Source organism: Leuresthes tenuis, unplaced genomic scaffold (genome assembly GCF_036924035.1).
Source record: "Leuresthes tenuis unplaced genomic scaffold, fLeuTen1.0.hap1 SCAF_16, whole genome shotgun sequence".
Classification (NCBI taxonomy): domain Eukaryota; kingdom Metazoa; phylum Chordata; class Actinopteri; order Atheriniformes; family Atherinopsidae; genus Leuresthes; species Leuresthes tenuis.
The window spans coordinates 1,331,058-1,351,469 of NW_027325370.1; the positions used below are offsets into that span (position 1 = coordinate 1,331,058).

General features: G+C 47.1%; 2 protein-coding genes across 4 annotated transcripts in view; both read left to right on the forward strand.

Annotated features, from left to right (window-relative positions):
* Positions 1-19,571, forward strand: part of kcnd1 (potassium voltage-gated channel, Shal-related subfamily, member 1) — a 95,600-nt gene extending 76,029 nt beyond the window's left edge. Inside the window, exons 5-9 of the mRNA XM_072367057.1 lie at positions 4,995-5,157; positions 8,932-9,015; positions 11,059-11,154; positions 11,835-12,085; positions 14,465-19,571. Of these exons, the coding sequence (XP_072223158.1) occupies positions 4,995-5,157; positions 8,932-9,015; positions 11,059-11,154; positions 11,835-12,085; positions 14,465-14,672 (802 nt within the window). The 3' untranslated portion in view covers positions 14,673-19,571. The remainder of the gene's footprint in view (positions 1-4,994; positions 5,158-8,931; positions 9,016-11,058; positions 11,155-11,834; positions 12,086-14,464) is intronic.
* The window catches only part of gripap1 (GRIP1 associated protein 1), a 265,294-nt gene that overhangs the window by 148,086 nt on the left and 96,796 nt on the right, over positions 1-20,412 (forward strand). The gene's annotated exons all lie outside the window — the stretch shown is intronic.

Genomic DNA, 20,412 nt, shown 5'->3' on the forward strand with positions numbered 1-20,412 from the left:
ACAGACAACTTAGCAAAGAAGCCATTTTAAACTGGATCTTTAGGCACTTTGTCACAAAGACACATCATTTGTTCCCATTTCTTTAGCTGCATCTATGAAAAACAGCAAAGAAAACACAGTTTGACAGACAGAAAATAGGATTTCTGCAGCAACAAGGTGATTCCCAAAGAGCTATTAGCTGAAAACTTGGCATATCTCAGCATGGTGTGCAGTGTGTCCTTAAAACATTTGAGGAAACTGGACAAGTGGAGGACAAAAGAAGAAGTGTCAGGCCTAAAAAACTATCTCCAGCAGATGAACAGGATCTGAAAGTGATGTCCTTAAGAAAGAGGAAAAAATCCAGCTGTGACCTGACAGGACCTGAGAGATGCATCTGGACCTTCAGCTGATCCATCTACTGTTGGCCCAAGCCTCATCAGAAATGGTCTCCATGGAAGGGTGGCTGTCAAGAAGCCGTTCTTAAGGAAGGGAAACAGGGAGAAAAGGCTGAGCTGTGCCAAATGACACAAGAAGTGGACTGAAAATCAGTGGCAACAGGTCTTATGGAGGGATGAATCCTCCCCAGAGCCCGGACCTCAACATTATTGAAGCAGTGTGGGATCATCTGACAGAGAACGGAACAAAAGGCAGCCCACATCCAAAGAAGAGCTTTGGGATGTCCTTCAAGAAGCCTGGAGAACTATTCCTGAAGACTCCTTAAAGAAATGACAGAAAGCTTGTCTCAGAGGGTTCAGGCTGTGTTGGAGAATAAAGGAGCTCAGACCAGATATTCACTTTAAAGCTGCTGAGAACTGATTAAAAACTCTGTTTCTGCCTCAGATTCTGGGTTTATGTTCATGTTTCTTCATAAATATGGAAAGAAATGAGGTCTGGATGTATTTACTATCAGAGGGATATTTTTCCTCCATGTTTAATAGAGTTTGTTTAGCAGACTGCTCTCTGGCTTTATTCAGTTTTCTGACACCATGTCATAAAGATTATTGTAAGTTTTTGTAACTGAACTCTCTGTCCTTCCTCTCACATTAACCACTAATCTGCAGAAGGCGCCTGACCCTTCCTGCACCGTTTGAACCAGTCGACTGAACTAACTGCTCATATATTGTGTGATTAACATCAGTTTAGCAGCTTCAGCACTAAAAATCTGCACAGATACATTAGGATTAACCATCTCATAAAGTCCTACAGGATAAATCAGCCATTTTACTGCAGAATGAGTACCTAACTTGGATTCTTTATGTGTCATTTGGCTGATAATCCTTTTTCCTGCTCCAGTTAAAGCTGTGGAAGGAAGTGGTGCAGCTGTGCAGTGATTTGTACAGTAAAATGTGGATCAGGGCAGCTGTAAAGAGGTTTGAACTCTCAGTGTCTGAGCTGAATCCCACTAAACATCCTGGCCTCCTGCCCACTCTTTCATTTCCTGCTCCTCCTCCTCCTCTTCCTCCTCCTACCTGTGATTTATGGCTCGGTGTAATGAAAGGTGAAGGCCGCAAGAGGCAGCGAGTACAGACCTGAGTTGTGGCTTTGCAGCAACAACACTGTAGTATTCATCTGGTTCTGGTTCTGCCATCATCTACAAACAAGGCAGTCTGAGTCCAGACTGTTCCCCCCGGTGGTTCCTGATGGTGGAACCAGCAGTATTCATCCGGTTCTGGTTCTGCCATCCCTCCAAACAAGGCAGTCTGAGTCCAGACTGTTCCCCCCGGTGGTTCCTGATGGTGGAACCAGCAGTATTCATCCGGTTCTGGTTCTGCCATCCCTACAAACAAGGCAGTCTGAGTCCAGACTGTTCCCCCCGGTGGTTCCTGATGGTGGAACCAGCAGTATTCATCCGGTTCTGGTTCTGCCATCCCTCCAAACAAGGCAGTCTGAGTCCAGACTGTTCCCCCCGGGTGGTTCCTGATGGTGGAACCAGCAGTATTCATGCGGTTCTGGTTCTGCCATCCCTACAAACAAGGCAGTCTGTGTCCAGACTGTTCCCCCCGGTGGTTCCTGATGGTGGAACCAGCAGTATTCATGCGGTTCTGGTTCTGCCATCCTTACAAACAAGGCAGTCTGAGTCCAGACTGTTCCCCCGGGTGGTTCCTGATGGTGGAACCAGCAGTATTCATGCGGTTCTGGTTCTGCCATCCTTACAAACAAGGTAGTCTGAGTCCAGACTGTTCCCCCTGGTGGTTCCTGATGGTGGAACCAGCAGTATTCATCCGGTTCTGGTTCTGCCATCCCTCCAAACAAGGCAGTCTGAGTCCAGACTGTTCCCCCTGGTGGTTCCTGATGGTGGAACCAGCAGTATTCATCCGGTTCTGGTTCTGCCATCCCTCCAAACAAGGCAGTCTGAGTCCAGACTGTTCCCCCTGGTGGTTCCTGATGGTGGAACCAGCAGTATTCATCCGGTTCTGGTTCTGCCATCCCTCCAAACAAGGCAGTCTGAGTCCAGACTGTTGCCCCCGGTGGTTCCTGATGGTGGAACCAGCAGTATTCATCCGGTTCTGGTTCTGCCATCCCTACAAACAAGGCAGTCTGAGTCCAGACTGTTCCCCCTGGTGGTTCCTGATGGTGGAACCAGCAGTATTCATCCGGTTCTGGTTCTGCCATCCCTACAAACAAGGCAGTCTGAGTCCAGAGTGTTCCCCCCGGTGGTTCCTGATGGTGGAACCAGCAGTATTCATGCGGTTCTGGTTCTGCCATCCCTACAAACAAGGTAGTCTGAGTCCAGACTGTTCCCCCTGGTGGTTCCTGATGGTGGAACCAGCAGTATTCATGCGGTTCTGGTTCTGCCATCCCTACAAACAAGGCAGTCTGAGTCCAGACTGTTCCCCCCGGTGGTTCCTGATGGTGGAACCAGCAGTATTCATCCGGTTCTGGTTCTGCCATCCCTACAAACAAGGCAGTCTGAGTCCAGACTGTTCCCCCCGGTGGTTCCTGATGGTGGAACCAGCAGTATTCATCCGGTTCTGGTTCTGCCATCCCTACAAACAAGGCAGTCTGAGTCCAGACTGTTCCCCCCGGTGGTTCATGATGGTGGAACCAGCAGTATTCATCCGGTTCTGGTTCTGCCATCCCTACAAACAAGGCAGTCTGAGTCCAGACTGTTCCTCCTGGTGGTTCCTGATGGTGGAACCAGCAGTATTCATCCGGTTCTGGTTCTGCCATCCCTCCAAACAAGGCAGTCTGAGTCCAGACTGTTCCCCCCGGTGGTTCCTGATGGTGGAACCAGCAGTATTCATCCGGTTCTGGTTCTGCCATCCCTACAAACAAGGCAGTCTGAGTCCAGACCGTTCCCCCCGGTGGTTCCTGATGGTGGAACCAGCAGTATTCATCCGGTTCTGGTTCTGCCATCCCTCCAAACAAGGCAGTCTGAGTCCAGACTGTTCCCCCCGGTGGTTCCTGATGGTGGAACCAGCAGTATTCATCCGGTTCTGGTTCTGCCATCCCTCCAAACAAGGCAGTCTGAGTCCAGACTGTCCCTCCTGGTGGTTCCTGATGGTGGAACCAGCAGTATTCATCCGGTTCTGGTTCTGCCATCCCTACAAACAAGGCAGTCTGAGTCCAGACTGTTGCCCCCGGTGGTTCCTGATGGTGGAACCAGCAGTATTCATCCGGTTCTGGTTCTGCCATCCCTACAAACAAGGCAGTCTGAGTCCAGACTGTTCCTCCTGGTGGTTCCTGATGGTGGAACCAGCAGTATTCATCCGGTTCTGGTTCTGCCATCCCTCCAAACAAGGCAGTCTGAGTCCAGACTGTTCCCCCCGGTGGTTCCTGATGGTGGAACCAGCAGTATTCATCCGGTTCTGGTTCTGCCATCCCTACAAACAAGGCAGTCTGAGTCCAGACCGTTCCCCCCGGTGGTTCCTGATGGTGGAACCAGCAGTATTCATCCGGTTCTGGTTCTGCCATCCCTCCAAACAAGGCAGTCTGAGTCCAGACTGTTCCCCCCGGTGGTTCCTGATGGTGGAACCAGCAGTATTCATCCGGTTCTGGTTCTGCCATCCCTCCAAACAAGGCAGTCTGAGTCCAGACTGTCCCTCCTGGTGGTTCCTGATGGTGGAACCAGCAGTATTCATCCGGTTCTGGTTCTGCCATCCCTACAAACAAGGCAGTCTGAGTCCAGACTGTTCCCCCTGGTGGTTCCTGATGGTGGAACCAGCAGTATTCATCCGGTTCTGGTTCTGCCATCCCTCCAAACAAGGCAGTCTGAGTCCAGACTGTTGCCCCCGGTGGTTCCTGATGGTGGAACCATCAGTATTCATCCGGTTCTGGTTCTGCCATCCCTACAAACAAGGCAGTCTGAGTCCAGACTGTTGCCCCCGGTGGTTCCTGATGGTAGAACCAGCAGTATTCATCCGGTTCTGGTTCTGCCATCCCTACAAACAAGGCAGTCTGAGTCCAGACTGTTGCCCCCGGTAGTTCCTGATGGTGGAACCAGCAGTATTCATCCGGTTCTGGTTCTGCCATCCCTACAAACAAGGCAGTCTGAGTCCAGACTGTTGCCCCCGGTAGTTCCTGATGGTAGAACCAGCAGTATTCATCCGGTTCTGGTTCTGCCATCCCTACAAACAAGGCAGTCTGAGTCCAGACTGTTGCCCCCGGTAGTTCCTGATGGTGGAACCAGCAGTATTCATCCGGTTCTGGTTCTGCCATCCCTACAAACAAGGCAGTCTGAGTCCAGACTGTTCCCCCCGGTGGTTCCTGATGGTGGAACCAGCAGTATTCATCCGGTTCTGGTTCTGCCATCCCTACACACAAGGCAGTCTGAGTCCAGACTGTTCCCCCTGGTAGTTCCTGATGGTGGAACCAGCTAACAGATGGACTCCAACATGCCTATTTTACACTGACTCTGGACTTCTGGACCCACAGAATCTATCCATGTAAATGTTTTCCTGACGTAGATGCATGAATGAAATGAGTGCTTGGGTTCATCTGGGTTTTTCTCGCTCAGCCCTCCACCGGTGGGTGGAAGCTCATGTGCTGATCACGTGTTTGTTTGTCCTCTGCAGGTATGGCGACATGGTTCCAAACACTATTGCAGGAAAGATCTTCGGTTCGATCTGCTCCCTCAGCGGCGTGCTGGTGATCGCCCTGCCGGTGCCCGTCATTGTGTCCAACTTCAGCCGGATCTACCACCAGAACCAGAGAGCAGACAAGATGAGAGCACAGCAGGTCTGAATCCTTTAGATCCAAACCATTACAAACTGTCCCAGAGGCTCTGGTTCCACGGCGTTGGTTAAAGTCTTCACCAGCTGAGGTCAAACAGTCCTTTTTGCTGTGGGAGTGACAGGTTGAGCTGTGTCTCAGTGCTTCGTCTCCCTCAGCAGGAGACACAGCAGAACATACTCACACAATTCATCAGGCATCAGTACTCAAAGGGATCAGTGGCAGCATGTATCAGTACGTCTAAACTGAGAAACACGAGCATTTTCAGTTCAGTCACATTCTGTAAGCACCCGTAACACTTCATCATGTTTTCTATGAAAGTCAAGCGGAAGTTTGAGGAAATAGTTGTCATGTACTGGCTGTCATGTACGGGCTGTCATGTACGGGCTGTCATGTACAGGCTGTCATGTACAGGCTGTCATGTACGGGCTGTCATGTACAGGCTGTCATGTACGGCTGTCATGTACGGGCTGTCATGTACGGGCTGTCATGTACAGACTGTCATGTACGGGCTGTCATGTACGGGCTGTCATGTACAGACTGTCATGTACGGGCTGTCATGTACGGGCTGTCATGTACAGGCTGTCATGTACAGGCTGTCATGTACGGGCTGTCATGTACGGGCTGTCATGTACAGGCTGTCATGTACGGCTGTCATGTACGGGCTGTCATGTACGGGCTGTCATGTACAGACTGTCATGTACGGGCTGTCATGTACGGGCTGTCATGTACAGACTGTCATGTACGGGCTGTCATGTACGGGCTGTCATGTACAGGCTGTCATGTACAGGCTGTCATGTACGGGCTGTCATGTACAGACTGTCATGTACGGGCTGTCATGTACAGACTGTCATGTACGGGCTGTCATGTACGGGCTGTCATGTACGGGCTGTCATGTACAGGTTTTCATGTACGGGCTGTCATGTACGGGCTGTCATGTACGGGCTGTCATGTACAGACTGTCATGTACGGGCTGTCATGTACGGGCTGTCATGTACAGGCTGTCATGTACAGGCTGTCATGTACAGGCTGTCATGTACAGGCTGTCATGTACAGGCTGTCATGTACGGGCTGTCATGTACAGGCTGTCATGTACGGGCTGTCATGTACAGGCTGTCATGTACGGGCTGTCATGTACAGACTGTCATGTACAGACTGTCATGTACGGGCTGTCATGTACAGACTGTCATGTACGGGCTGTCATGTACGGGCTGTCATGTACGGGCTGTCATGTACAGGTTTTCATGTACGGGCTGTCATGTACGGGCTGTCATGTACGGGCTGTCATGTACGGGCTGTCATGTACAGGCTGTCATGTACGGGCTGTCATGTACGGGCTGTCATGTACGGGCTGTCATGTACAGGCTGTCATGTACGGGCTGTCATGTACAGGCTGTCATGTACGGGCTGTCATGTACAGACTGTCATGTACAGACTGTCATGTACGGGCTGTCATGTACAGACTGTCATGTACGGGCTGTCATGTACGGGCTGTCATGTACGGGCTGTCATGTACAGGCTGTCATGTACGGGCTGTCATGTACGGGCTGTCATGTACGGGCTGTCATGTACAGGCTGTCATGTACGGGCTGTCATGTACAGGCTGTCATGTACGGGCTGTCATGTACAGACTGTCATGTACAGACTGTCATGTACGGGCTGTCATGTACAGACTGTCATGTACAGACTGTCATGTACGGGCTGTCATGTACAGACTGTCATGTACGGGCTGTCATGTACGGGCTGTCATGTACGGGCTGTCATGTACAGGTTTTCATGTACGGGCTGTCATGTACGGGCTGTCATGTACGGGCTGTCATGTACGGGCTGTCATGTACAGGCTGTCATGTACGGGCTGTCATGTACGGGCTGTCATGTACGGGCTGTCATGTACAGGCTGTCATGTACGGGCTGTCATGTACAGGCTGTCATGTACGGGCTGTCATGTACAGACTGTCATGTACAGGCTGTCATGTACGGGCTGTCATGTACAGGCTGTCATGTACGGGCTGTCATGTACAGACTGTCATGTACAGACTGTCATGTACGGGCTGTCATGTACAGACTGTCATGTACGGGCTGTCATGTACGGGCTGTCATGTACGGGCTGTCATGTACAGGTTTTCATGTACGGGCTGTCATGTACGGGCTGTCATGTACGGGCTGTCATGTACAGACTGTCATGTACGGGCTGTCATGTACGGGCTGTCATGTACAGGCTGTCATGTACAGGCTGTCATGTACAGGCTGTCATGTACAGGCTGTCATGTACGGGCTGTCATGTACAGGCTGTCATGTACGGGCTGTCATGTACAGGCTGTCATGTACGGGCTGTCATGTACAGACTGTCATGTACAGACTGTCATGTACGGGCTGTCATGTACAGACTGTCATGTACGGGCTGTCATGTACGGGCTGTCATGTACGGGCTGTCATGTACAGGTTTTCATGTACGGGCTGTCATGTACGGGCTGTCATGTACGGGCTGTCATGTACGGGCTGTCATGTACAGGCTGTCATGTACGGGCTGTCATGTACGGGCTGTCATGTACGGGCTGTCATGTACAGGCTGTCATGTACGGGCTGTCATGTACAGGCTGTCATGTACGGGCTGTCATGTACAGACTGTCATGTACAGACTGTCATGTACGGGCTGTCATGTACAGACTGTCATGTACGGGCTGTCATGTACGGGCTGTCATGTACGGGCTGTCATGTACAGGTTTTCATGTACGGGCTGTCATGTACGGGCTGTCATGTACGGGCTGTCATGTACAGACTGTCATGTACGGGCTGTCATGTACGGGCTGTCATGTACAGGCTGTCATGTACAGGCTGTCATGTACAGGCTGTCATGTACAGGCTGTCATGTACGGGCTGTCATGTACAGGCTGTCATGTACGGGCTGTCATGTACAGACTGTCATGTACAGACTGTCATGTACGGGCTGTCATGTACAGACTGTCATGTACGGGCTGTCATGTACGGGCTGTCATGTACGGGCTGTCATGTACAGGTTTTCATGTACGGGCTGTCATGTACGGGCTGTCATGTACGGGCTGTCATGTACGGGCTGTCATGTACAGGCTTTCATGTGCTGGGCCCAGAGCAACGGAAGAAGGTGTGAGAGGACACCAGGATGCACTCTGGGTCAGAGTGATGCTTTGGACCATGATCTGTTGGGAAACATTGGATCCTGCCACTGATGTGGAAGTCACTTTGGCACGTGCCACCTACTGATGTTGATTATCTGAAACCCTGCAAGCAAACTGTTCCCTGAAGGCAGCGTTCTCTTTCAGGCAGGATATTGCACCCTGCCACAGTAGTTTAAGGAACACAGCAGGAAGTTAGAGGGGTTGACTCGGCCCACAGATTCTCCAGATGTCCAACTGAGCTTCTGTGGGACCGGAGCCGTGCAGGACATCTGCTGACGGCTTGGTGCCAGCAGATCCTCACGTCTGGTGGACTGGTCAGGGCTGCTTTGGTGGTGCTTTGGCTGTTTTTTCCACAGTTAAGGGATGACTCAGCTGTTTGGGGGTTTTATACGGGATGTTCCTGCATTACTTTTGATGTGTTTTCCATCTTTTTAATCTAAACCTGTGTGCAAACAAATCTGCTTCATGAGTTTGCTCCAAGTTTCTGCCACCAAACGTGGTGGAAAACTGGAGCTCGTTACATTTAATTCACTGAAAGTTTAGGGGCAGATCGTGCGCACCGTGCACGCCCTGCACGTGCACGGTGTGATGTGCTGACGCTGCTGTTTTCCTGTGTTTCTGACAGAAAGTGCGTTTGGCTCGGATCCGCATGGCAAAGAAAGGAACAACCAACGCCTTCCTCCAGTACAAAGAAGACCGAACACTCGGGGTGAGACACGTGCACATGCACATGCACGTGCACACACACATGCACACGCACAGGCTGGATTACAGCCTCAGTCTGCTGATCCTCACCTGTCCTGCTGCTGCTTCCTGAACCTGACGTGAAGAAACCGGCTGGAAGAAGATTTCCAAACAGCCTCAACTGATGGTTTGTGATCGCGTTTCTTTGGAGTTGGCTGGTGAATATTAAACGAGTCCGAGACTCATCATTTTCACCGAGGACTCAACAGATCATAAAAAGATTTTGGCATCTCTATCTGTGGGAAAGAGGCCCAGAATGCCCTTTAGATGAATGGAGCTCAGGTGAAGCCCAGATCCCACCTACAGCTGCTGATCGGGGCCAAATTCAGAGCCAGTTTGATGGATTCTGTGGCCAACATCCAGCTGCCAAAGCAAATATATAGAATATATATGCGGTTCTTTCTCATACAGGTTACTATCAAGGCTTTTATGCTTGTATATATTTGATATATATATAAAGAAATATAAGCTTTATACTTTCCACCTCCTCATCCGAGAGGTGGAAAGTTAGACCCATAAAGATAAATACAGCAGCTGGAATAAACCCTTTAAGGGAATTTTCTTGTAAATAAGTCAGTAACTGTATGAACGACAAAACTATGTTTTTCTTCAGCTTCTTCTGCTCTTTTCTCCAGCCGACATGTTGTTTCTGGTGAGTAATGTGTGTTAAAGCTCAGCCTGCTGTGCAGGTTTGCAGAAGTCTGACAATGAGCTGGTTGCATGAATCTCAGGAGAATAAAACCTTCAATGGTTTAAATGTCTGAACAAAAAAGCAGCTTTAAGCTCCAAGTGGAGGAACAGATCTCACACAGCCTCTCTCTGATAGTCTTAATCCGTCCTCAGCACCGAGCGAGGGATGGCTGCTGGGTTTAAAGCGAGCGTCAGAAGGCTGAGGAAGAGGATGCACGAGGCAGAGAGGAGAAGGTGTGAAGTAAGAGGATAAAGAGAGAACCATAACGAGTGATGAAGTGGAATAGGAGAAGATTAAAATGAGATGATAAAACAGTTCTTGGTTATTTAAAGATGAAGGTGGAATCTCACACTTTATCCCAGTGAAACTTTCAGCTGAACTCATCAGTTTTTATCTGCGAACGACACAAAATGAGTTCCTCATGAACAGAGGAGAAGTTTAACCCTTATTTACCCCACAGTCACCGCAGAACCCAAACATCTGGACACATCTGGCTCCAGTATGTTTGGTGAAGCGATGCTTCAGATTCAGGTGATTCCTCACAGCAGGATGCAGCACTTAAAGGCCTTTATTCCTTCTTCCAAAGACAGAAAGTTGTAGGTCTGTGATCATTCAGCCCGATGAAATGAGGTGTTTAAGGGTTCTCAGGTTAGTTCTGAACGGTCCAAAACAGAAAGCATTCGCTGTGTTGATGTAAATATCATCATTACACTCCAGCACAGACTGAAACTTATTTTACCAGCTGAACGTGATTTATAAAGTCAAAGGTCAAAGGCCAAAAGAAACGGCAGGAACAGATGTGGACGGTTACCAGTGGGTTACCGGTCGGTTACGAGTGGGTTACCAGTTGGTTACCAGTTGGTTACCAGTCGATTACCGGTCGGTTACCGGTCGGTTACCGGTGGGTGGGTTACCAGTGGGTTACCAGTGGGTTACCGGTCGATTACCATTCGGTTACCAGTCGGTTACCGGTCGGTTATCGGTCGGTTACCAGTGGGTTACCAGTGGGTTACCTGTCGGTTACCTGTCGGTTACCGGTCGGTTACCAGTGGATTACCAGTGGGTTACCGGTCGATTACCAGTCGGTTACCAGTCGGTTACCGGTGGGTTACCAGTCAGTTAAAAGTGGGTTATCGGTCGGTTACCAGTGGGTTACCGGTTGGTTACCATTCGGTTACCGGTCGGTTACCAGTGGGTTACCGGTCAGTTACCAGTGGATTACCAGTGGGTTACTGGTCGATTACCAGTGGGTTACCAGGCAGGATGAAATCACAGCTTTACTGTGATTCGTTCAACTCGTCTCTGTTGTGTTTTCAGGACCGGAACAGTGATTGCACGGCTCTGTGCGTGAAGAACAGGTCGGCGTTCGAGCACCAACACCACCACCTGCTGCACTGCCTGGAGAAGACCACGGTGAGGCCACGCCCCCACCGGCAGACATCCCAGATGACCTCTGAAACCATCTGAAACAGAGCCTAAAACTAGCTTTAGTCCTGTGTGTTAGTGGTTTTCATGTCAGGTTAAGGAGCTCAGATCTGAGGTGAAGGCTGTGATGATTGGATGATTTTACAGGAAACAGTTTGGCCTCAAACAGCACAAAGGTTTTAAAGCGATTTAAAACAGGAAGTGACATCACTGAGCTGAACATTATGTAGAAAAATGTGAGAAACCATCAAACTGTGTAGAAGTCACAGTGAAAATACTAAATACTGATTCAGCTCACTGGTCCAACTCTCGGTGAACTATTTTAACTTTTTTACACGCTTGTGCTGTAAAATGTGTTTATTTCAGATAAATCACCTCGTTCTCTCTGGGGAAACGTCCCAGTTTCCATGTAAATAATCCAAAGACCCGACGATAAATAACTCAAAGCGTTTAAAGCATGCTGTTCCCGATCCACACGGTTAGATGTGCCGTGTTCTCGCGGCTCAGATGAAAAATAAAGAGGTCTGAACCCTTTCTGAGACCTAAATATGTCCACTGGTGTGAATAAGATGTCATTTCATGTCATTTCCTGCTCCTTCCATCATGAACAGCAACAGAAGTGTGACTCGTTCCCTTCAGGCTCGGACTGACCCTTTGTTTCCTCACAGAACCACGAGTTCACGGATGAGATGACCTACAGCGAGCTGTGCATGACGGAGTCGGTGGGCTTCAGGACCAGTCGCAGCACCTCCCTGTCCAGCCAGCAGGGGGCGACCAACAACTCCACCGGCTGCTGCCCCCGCCGGGCCAGGAGGAGAGCCGCCATGCGACTGGCTAACTCCACGGTGTCTGTCAGCCGGGGCAGCGTCCAGGAGCTGGACATCCTGCACGTGAAGAACACCTCCATCCCTCCGCAAACGTAAACAGGAAGAACGGATGAACCGTTCAGTTCAAATAGTTCTGTTCTGGATCCTGCTGAAAAGCAGCTGCTTCCACAGCTTTAAAGAGCAAAAAGCTCAGTAAAGCTGAGCAAAAAGCTCAGTAAAGCTGTGGAAACTGAGCGGCTTTCATTTGATTTAAATTACGGAATTAATTAAGAGAATAAAACAGTTTTCATTTCTATGGTTTTACGCATCAGGATAAAAAAAGACGAGCAGGTGTTAAAACTCAGTGAATCCAGCAATTATTTACTGAACAACAGCACGGACGCAGTGAGTGTAAAACTAAGTGAACCCCTGATCCAGCAGCTTCAGCAGCAGTGAGTGTAAAACTAAGTGAACCCCTGCTCCAGCAGCTTCAGCAGCAGCTTCAGCAGCAGTGAGTGTAAAACTAAGTGAACCCCTGATCCAGCAGCTTCTGCAGCAGCTTCAGCAGCAGTGAGTGTAAAACTAAGTGAACCCCTGATCCAGCAGCTTCTGCAGCAGCTTCAGCAGCAGTGAGTGTGAAACTAAGTGAACCCCTGATCCAGCAGCTTCAGCAGCAGTGAGTGTAAAACTAAGTGAACCCCTGATCCAGCAGCTTCAGCAGCAGTGAGTGTAAAACTAAGTGAACCCCTGATCCAGCAGCTTCCGCAGCAGTGAGCTGCAGTGATGGTTTCCTGTGTGTAAAACTAAGTGAACCCCTGATCCAGCAGCTTCAGCAGCAGTGAGCTGCAGTGATGGTTCCCTGTGGGACGTTATCAGTCTCTCTCCTGGTTCTGGAGGAATCTCGGCCCTCTTCTCTCCAGCGCTGCTTCAGCTCATTGAGGTTTGCAGCTTTGGTTTCTGCAGCTCTCTTAAGGTCCCACCACAGCATCTCAGTCAGGCTGAGGTCTGGACTCTGACTGGACCATTGCAACACCTTGATTCTTTTCTTTTTCCCACATTCTGCTGTAGATCTGCTGCTGTGTTTGGGATCTTTGTCCTGTTGATGAGCCAGTTTCAGCCCAGCTTTAGCTGTGGGACAGATGGCCTCACATCTGACTCTAGAATACTTTGGTATCCAGAGGAGTTCATGGTGGACTCAATGACTGCAAGGTGCCCAGGTCCTGTGGCTGCAGAACCAGCCCAGATCATCAGCCCTCCACCACCATGCTTGACAGCTGGTATGAGGTGTTTGTGCTGATATGCTGTGTTTGGTTTCCTCCAAACGTGCTGCTGTGCATTAGGACCAAACATCTCCACTTTGCTCTGGTCTGTCCAAAGGACATTGTTCCAGAAGTCTTGAGCTTTGTTCAGATGCAGCTTTGCAAACCTAAGCTGTGCTGCCATGTTCTTTTTAGAGAGAAGAGGCTTTCTCCTGCAGCCCTTCCAAACAAGCCATCCTTGTTCAGTCTTTTTCTAACTGTGCTGTCATGACCTTTGACCTTTAACATGCTAACTGAGGCCTGTAGAGTCTGAGATGTAGCTCTGGGCTTTTTCACCTTGGGGTGAACTTTAACCTTTAGCATGCTAACTGAGGCCTGTAGAGTCTGAGATGTAGCTCTGGGCTTTTTCACCTTGGGGTGAACTTTAACCTTTAACATGCTAACTGAGGCCTGTAGAGTCTGAGATGTAGCTCTGGGCTTCTTCACCTTGGGGTGAACTTTAACCTTTAGCATGCTAACTGAGGCCTGTAGAGTCTGAGATGTAGCTCTGGGCTTTTTCACCTTGGGGTGAACTTTAACCTTTAGCATGCTAACTGAGGCCTGTAGAGTCTGAGATGTAGCTCTGGGCTTCTTCACCTTGGGGTGAACTTTAACCTTTAACATGCTAACTGAGGCCTGTAGAGTCTGAGATGTAGCTCTGGGCTTTTTCACCTTGGGGTGAACTTTAACCTTTAACATGCTAACTGAGGCCTGGAGAGTCTGAGATGTAGCTCTGGGCTTTTTCACCTTGGGGTGAACTTTAACCTTTAGCATGCTAACTGAGGCCTGTAGAGTCTGAGATGTAGGTCTGGGCTTCTTCACCTTGGGGTGACCTTTAACCTTTAACATGCTAACTGAGGCCTGTAGAGTCTGAGATGTAGCTCTGGGCTTCTTTACCTTGGGGGGAACTTGCTGGGACGTCCATTCCTGGGAAGATTGACAGCTGTAGGACCAAACATCTCCACTTTGGTCTGGTGGAATATGTGTTGCTGCTCATCTCAGTTTGGACTTCCTGAATTTTAACACCCGGTGATTTCATCATTTTCTGATACATAAAACCTCGGAACAGAGAGGCGTTGTTTCCTTTTCACATGACTGTCCGTAATGCTGCCTCAAATGTTTCTATTTCTGCTGCCTTTCAGCCACCTGAAAATAAGCTAATCTGTTATTTTTGTGTCTTTGTGTCTCACTAAGCCGTTCCAGTTTGAACGCTCAGGCTGACAACCTGAAGCTGAACTGCGGGGAGCAAGATTTCACCGCCGCCATCATCAGCATCCCAACGCCACCCGCCAACACACCGGATGAGAGTCTTCCCCCATCGCCCGCTCCCATCCCCGGCATCTTGCGCAACACCCGGGCCACTGCCTACACGCATGAAACCGTTAAAATCTCTTCCTTATAACCTCTGACTTCACTTTCCTCTCGACTCCCTCCCCTCTGCCCAATCAGCTTCTTCCCAATGATCCCTCTCTGACCCTCTGATCCTGGACCTGGGGCACTGCTTGCTGACTTTTTGGACACAACGACCACTCTGACGGGTACCCGGAGGGTTGCTTTCATATCCTCTCATCAGCTCTGTGGATTAAATAGACAAGAAGGCATTATCTGACCAGGAGAGATGCAGTAAACTCAGCCTAATGCTGCAGGCTGAGAGCAGAGAGTTACCCCAGAGGTTTTTCTTAGAAGAATGACGCTTTTCAGCCCTTCCACGCACTTCCCACTCCTGCACAGTTTGACCTTTTAGATTTCATTGCACAAACCTCAGGAAGGTTGATTCTGGAGGATTGATGGAGAGGAAGTAAAGATTTTCAAAGGGTTGGTTTCTCTGGGTCTGTTGAGCTCTGGTTTAAAGACAATCCTTCAGAGGACTTCTGGAAGGTTTTCCTTCTGTTCCAGTGACAGCGGCAGATCGGTACAGTGGAGTTTGCTGTTGGACAACCTTTGTTTTAAAGGAAGAGGATGCATTTTTCAACCCAAACAAAGAGGACAAAAGACGAATCTGCAGTGTGGCGCTAACTCAGCAACTGAAGTCACTTTGGGTCATGCAATCAGGAAAAAAGCTCATCATGAACAAAAGAATCTCAGGCTTTTATCAGATTCCAGCTTTAAAGGAGTTAAAGGAAGAAGAAAGTCTTCAGACACTGAGGGGGACGCTTCCTACGCTGATAAATCTCACAGAAACTGAACTAAACTCGGTTTAAAAGCTCTGTTACACCTTAAAGGAGCTGTGGAGAGACAAGTGTTGAAATGAGGATCCGGGCCTGGATCAGTCTGGGTCTGATGTGAACTGGTCTGGGTCTGATGTGAACTGGTCTGGGTCTGATGTGAACTGGTCTGGTCTGGGTTGGGTATAAACCAAACTGGTCTGGGCTGATGTGAACTGGTCTGGTCTGGGTCTGGTATAAACCAAACTGGTCTGGGTCTGATGTGAACCGAACTGGTCTGGGTCTGATGTGAACTGGTCTGGGTCTGATGTGAACTGGTCTGGTCTGGGTCTGGTATAAACCGAACTGGTCTGGGTCTGAAGTGAACCAAACTGGTCTGGATCTAATGTGAACTGGTCTGGTCTGGGCTGATGTGAACCAAACTGGTCTGGATCTGATGTGAACCAAACTGGTCTGGATCTAATGTGAACTGGTCTGGTCTGGGCTGATGTGAACCAAACTGGTCTGGATCTGATGTGAACCAAACTGGTTTGGGCTGATGTGAACCGAACTGGTCTGGGTCTGATGTGAACCAAACTGGTCTGGATCTGATGGGAACCGAACTGGTCTGGGTCTGATGTGAACTGGTCTGGTCTGGGCTGAAGTGAACCGGTCTGGTCTGGCTGTAGCTCCATAGTGTTTGTCCCAGACTGGGATCGAGAGCCTTTTAATCTTCAAAATATGCAACATTACAACAAGCAGGAAAATAGCATCAACAACTGGAGAGAATAATATCAATAATAACGTGTTTAAGAAATGATTGCAGGGAACAAACTGTAAAGCAACTACGAAATTCATTTGTTATGTGACGTTTTCACTGAACTGGAACATAACAAGTGTTCTGCAATAGATTTTAAGAGCTCCTCTGCGGTAACGTCGCATTCATCCCGTTGACGTGCACTTTGGTTACTTTCAGCGGGAATCAGACATGAGAAATCTGTCAGTTTTGTTGCTATAAAAAACAAAACGTATACGACTTTGGTGATTTATGGGTAAAAATATGTAATTGACAATGACGAAGTACATGTTTATAATTTAATTTATTACAAAAAGTTCATTGTAACACACAAAAAGTCTCCTTTGTTTCCTCTTGAGGTGTTTTTTTTAAGAGTTATTGTTCATAAAAGGGACCAAAAGAAGCTCTTATTACTCAGTTCTGATGTTCTGATCACTCATGATGAAAATATACAGAATATAATTCCTCTCATCAACAGAAACATGAGATTTTAGACAAAGTTTTCATTGATTTCCATTTATTTTACGTATATCTCACAAATTCTCAGTAATCTCAGGGTCCAATTCAATCAAATTCATCATAATCAGTACATTCCAATTCAGATTCATCTGATTCAGTCGGTTTCTTTAATCTGAACTGGATGAGTGTTTGATAAGTTTGATATAAAGTCCAGAAACAGAAGCTGATCCTCACTGCAAATTTGAAATGTCCTTTAAAAACTGTTCAAAAGCCCCAAAGGGCCCAGTCCACTCTGATTGGTCAGTTACGATGGCCTGATCAGGCTCCACCCACTTTTTTCAAATAAAAGTTTAGTATTTGATTGGATGTAAAATCAGGACATATTATGATAAACTTCCTCTTTGCTGGGCAGTTACTTTAGATTCAGAAACAGAAACTTTATAGACGTTTAAAACTGGATTACATTTAATTTTGTTCATATCAGAAACTAGAACTTCCTTTTTCCTATTTTTCACAACATGTGAGGTTCATTTGCCTGATTTCTATTCACCAGAGAAGCTCATTTAAAGTTTAAAAGAGCCACAAAATAAAGAAAAGTGAAGGTTTGAAGTGAATAAACTCCTCTGTGTGGTGTCACCAGTGGGGGGCAGTATAGGCTACGTTGTCAGTGGCTGGAATTCAGTAGAAGAAGATGTTGGAAAAACAACAACTGTGGTGGACATCCACAAGAGGAAAATGGAGAGAACTCTTCTTCAGGGGAAATATGTGCTGTTCAAAAGTGACAGAAAAACACCTCAAGAGAGGAGAAACTTTTTGGTCTGTTTTTATTTTAATTTTACTTTTTATTCACCTTTTTTATTTAAATCTTCTGAATATCAAACGAATTAAAAAAAGAAGATTTTTCCAAGTTTGTTTCAGTTTGAAATCAGATTTTTGTACCTTTTTTAATTTGATTACAACACAGTTTATTATGTCCTAAAGCGTGCACGTGAGAGTGCACGCCGGAGCGTCAGAGTGCACGCTAACGGGCACATGCGACCGCGGCTGGGAGCGCTTTAATGACATGTTTCCTTCACAGGCGAGTGTGGGACAAACAGACGGAGACGTACATACTGTAACATATTTTGTATCATAAACTTCACCCGCATCTTCCAACCGAATCCTCCGAGCTAAAGATAAAAAAGATAGATGAGAGTCGCCAGGCGCCCGCCTGGCGCCCGTCGTGCATGAGCCTCGTACCGTAGAAGTAGCACTCCTGACCCCAGGAACTTATCAACATTACCAGAGAAAAAAAGACACAATAAGGTGGAGAAGAAGAAGATCTCATCTGTTTCTTTTGCATGAAGACGTCGGTTTTGTTGGTCAACCCCCCCCAACCTCTTCCAACTTTTTCCAAAAGAGTGTTTGCACCACCGAGAGGAAATCGAGCCGATTATATGTCGACAAATGAGCGATTTCTAATTGATTCAGGCATGTTCCTCGCCAGAATGTGTGTGCGTGACAGCGGGCGGGTGTTTCTTTGTGTGAGTGTGTGATGAGCCGTCACAAATATGCATGGATACCGTTATAGGTATTTTATCTGTTTTCTCCTGCAGAGGAAAGACTGAGAAATGAGACTGAATCCAGCGTTTGTTTTCACTTGGTTCTGAATCTGTGGCTCCCAGCCAGGCCCCAACGGCCCCCTCTACATAGTTCATATAAGTTCATGCTAACATCATTAAGTTTGTACTTAATAAGCTAAAAATTGCACATATTTGCACATATTCAGGGTTTTTGAAAGCTTTTATGTGGCGTTTAATGTCCACGTGCACGATGCATTCAGGTGTATGAACCACAGAAAGTTATTTGTATTTCCTACAGAAACAACAGCACTTAGAATCTTCTAATTTCACATTTTACAGCTTCCAGCATCAGTTTTAAGTTCAAGCTGAGGTGTGAAACTGGCTTTTGATCTGCAACTTTTAAAAGATGTGAAAATTTCAGCATTTTTCTGGAAAATCCTGTTTTTGACGTCTGGTCGGAAGTTGCTGTTTAACTGAAAGTGACTTAGGATCATTTTGAGTTTCGATCAGTTTTCATGGAACAGTATAAAAGTCATTATTGACCCGAAAGCTTGTGTGTTTTGTGATTGGTTGCATATATTGATGTCAGATTTTCATATTATCAGGTTCTGGAAGTGTGTTTAAAAGCTGGTGAATTCATGGATTGCTGCTGCTTAAAGCTGCAGAACCTCATACATCCACCCAGCAGGGGGCGCTGCAGAAAGTTTAACAACAACTTTAGTTTAGTTTTAAATCAGAATTATTAGTCCTGACATTCATTCTCTGATAATGTGCACTGCATTAATAATTCCTGTAGAACTGAATCTTTAGTCGAAGGTTGAAGCATTTAAACGATTTATTATCTTTTTAAATGTAACTTCGTCTCTTCCCATATGATGAAAATATCATATTTTACTCACTGAATGGGAGGATATGGGACACCATTTTATTCAATTTATTGTAAATAGATACCGTAGAATAATATTCCTCTTAAATGAATAAATAAGTCCTGATTTAAATAGAATAACACAGATATTTGGATGAGTGAATATATTTAAATCAAATGTAAATGTTTATCTGATTAAAGAAAATAAGTTATATTTTATTAATAACAGCAGACTTTTATTCTGTGCCCTTATTTGTCATTTCAGAGGCATAATTATGTATTTATTACAACAGAAAGTTGTCATCACTTCAGTTTGAGCTCGATGTGCATCACATTTCTGCAGCCGTCCCAGTCAGGACTCGGGTTCTGAACTGTTCTGGGTTGAATATTTTCATCACTTCTGATCCCCCCACCCCACAGCAGCTCATGTGGGATGGCTGGGAGCCACTGATATGATCCTGTCCTGATATGATGCTGTCCTATCATGATATGATGCTGTCCTGATATGATCCTGTCCTGATATGATGCTGTCCTGATATGATGCTGTCCTATCATGATATGATGCTGTCCTGATATGATGCTGTCCTGATATGATGCTGTCCTATCATGATATGATGCTGTCCTGATATGATGCTGTCCTGATATGATGCTGTCCTATCATGATATGATGCTGTCCTGATATGATGCTGTCCTGATATGATGCTGTCCTATCATGATATGATGCTGTCCTATCCTGATATGATCCTGTCCTGATATGATGCTGTCCTGATATGATGCTGTCCTGATATGATGCTGTCCTGATATGATCTTGTCCTGATATGATGCTGTCCTGATATGATGCTGTCCTGATATGATCCTGTCCTGATATGATGCTGTCCTGATATGATCCTGTCCTGATATGATGCTGTCCTATTACGATATGATGCTGTCCTGATATGGTGCTGTCCTGATATGATGCTGTCCTGATATGATCTTGTCCTGATATGATCCTGTCCTGATATGATGCTGTCCTGATATGATCCTGTCCTGATATGATCCTGTCCTGATATGATGCTGTCCTGATATGATCTTGTCCTGATATGATGCTGTTCTATCATGATATGATCCTGTCCTGATATGATGCTGTCCTGATATGATGCTGTCCTGATATGATCCTGTCCTGATATGATGATGTTCTATCACGATATGATGCTGTCCTGATATGATGCTGTCCTGATATGATCTTGTCCTGATATGATCCTGTCCTGATATGATGCTGTCCTGATATGATGCTGTTCTATCATGATATGATGCTGTTCTATCATGATATGATGCTG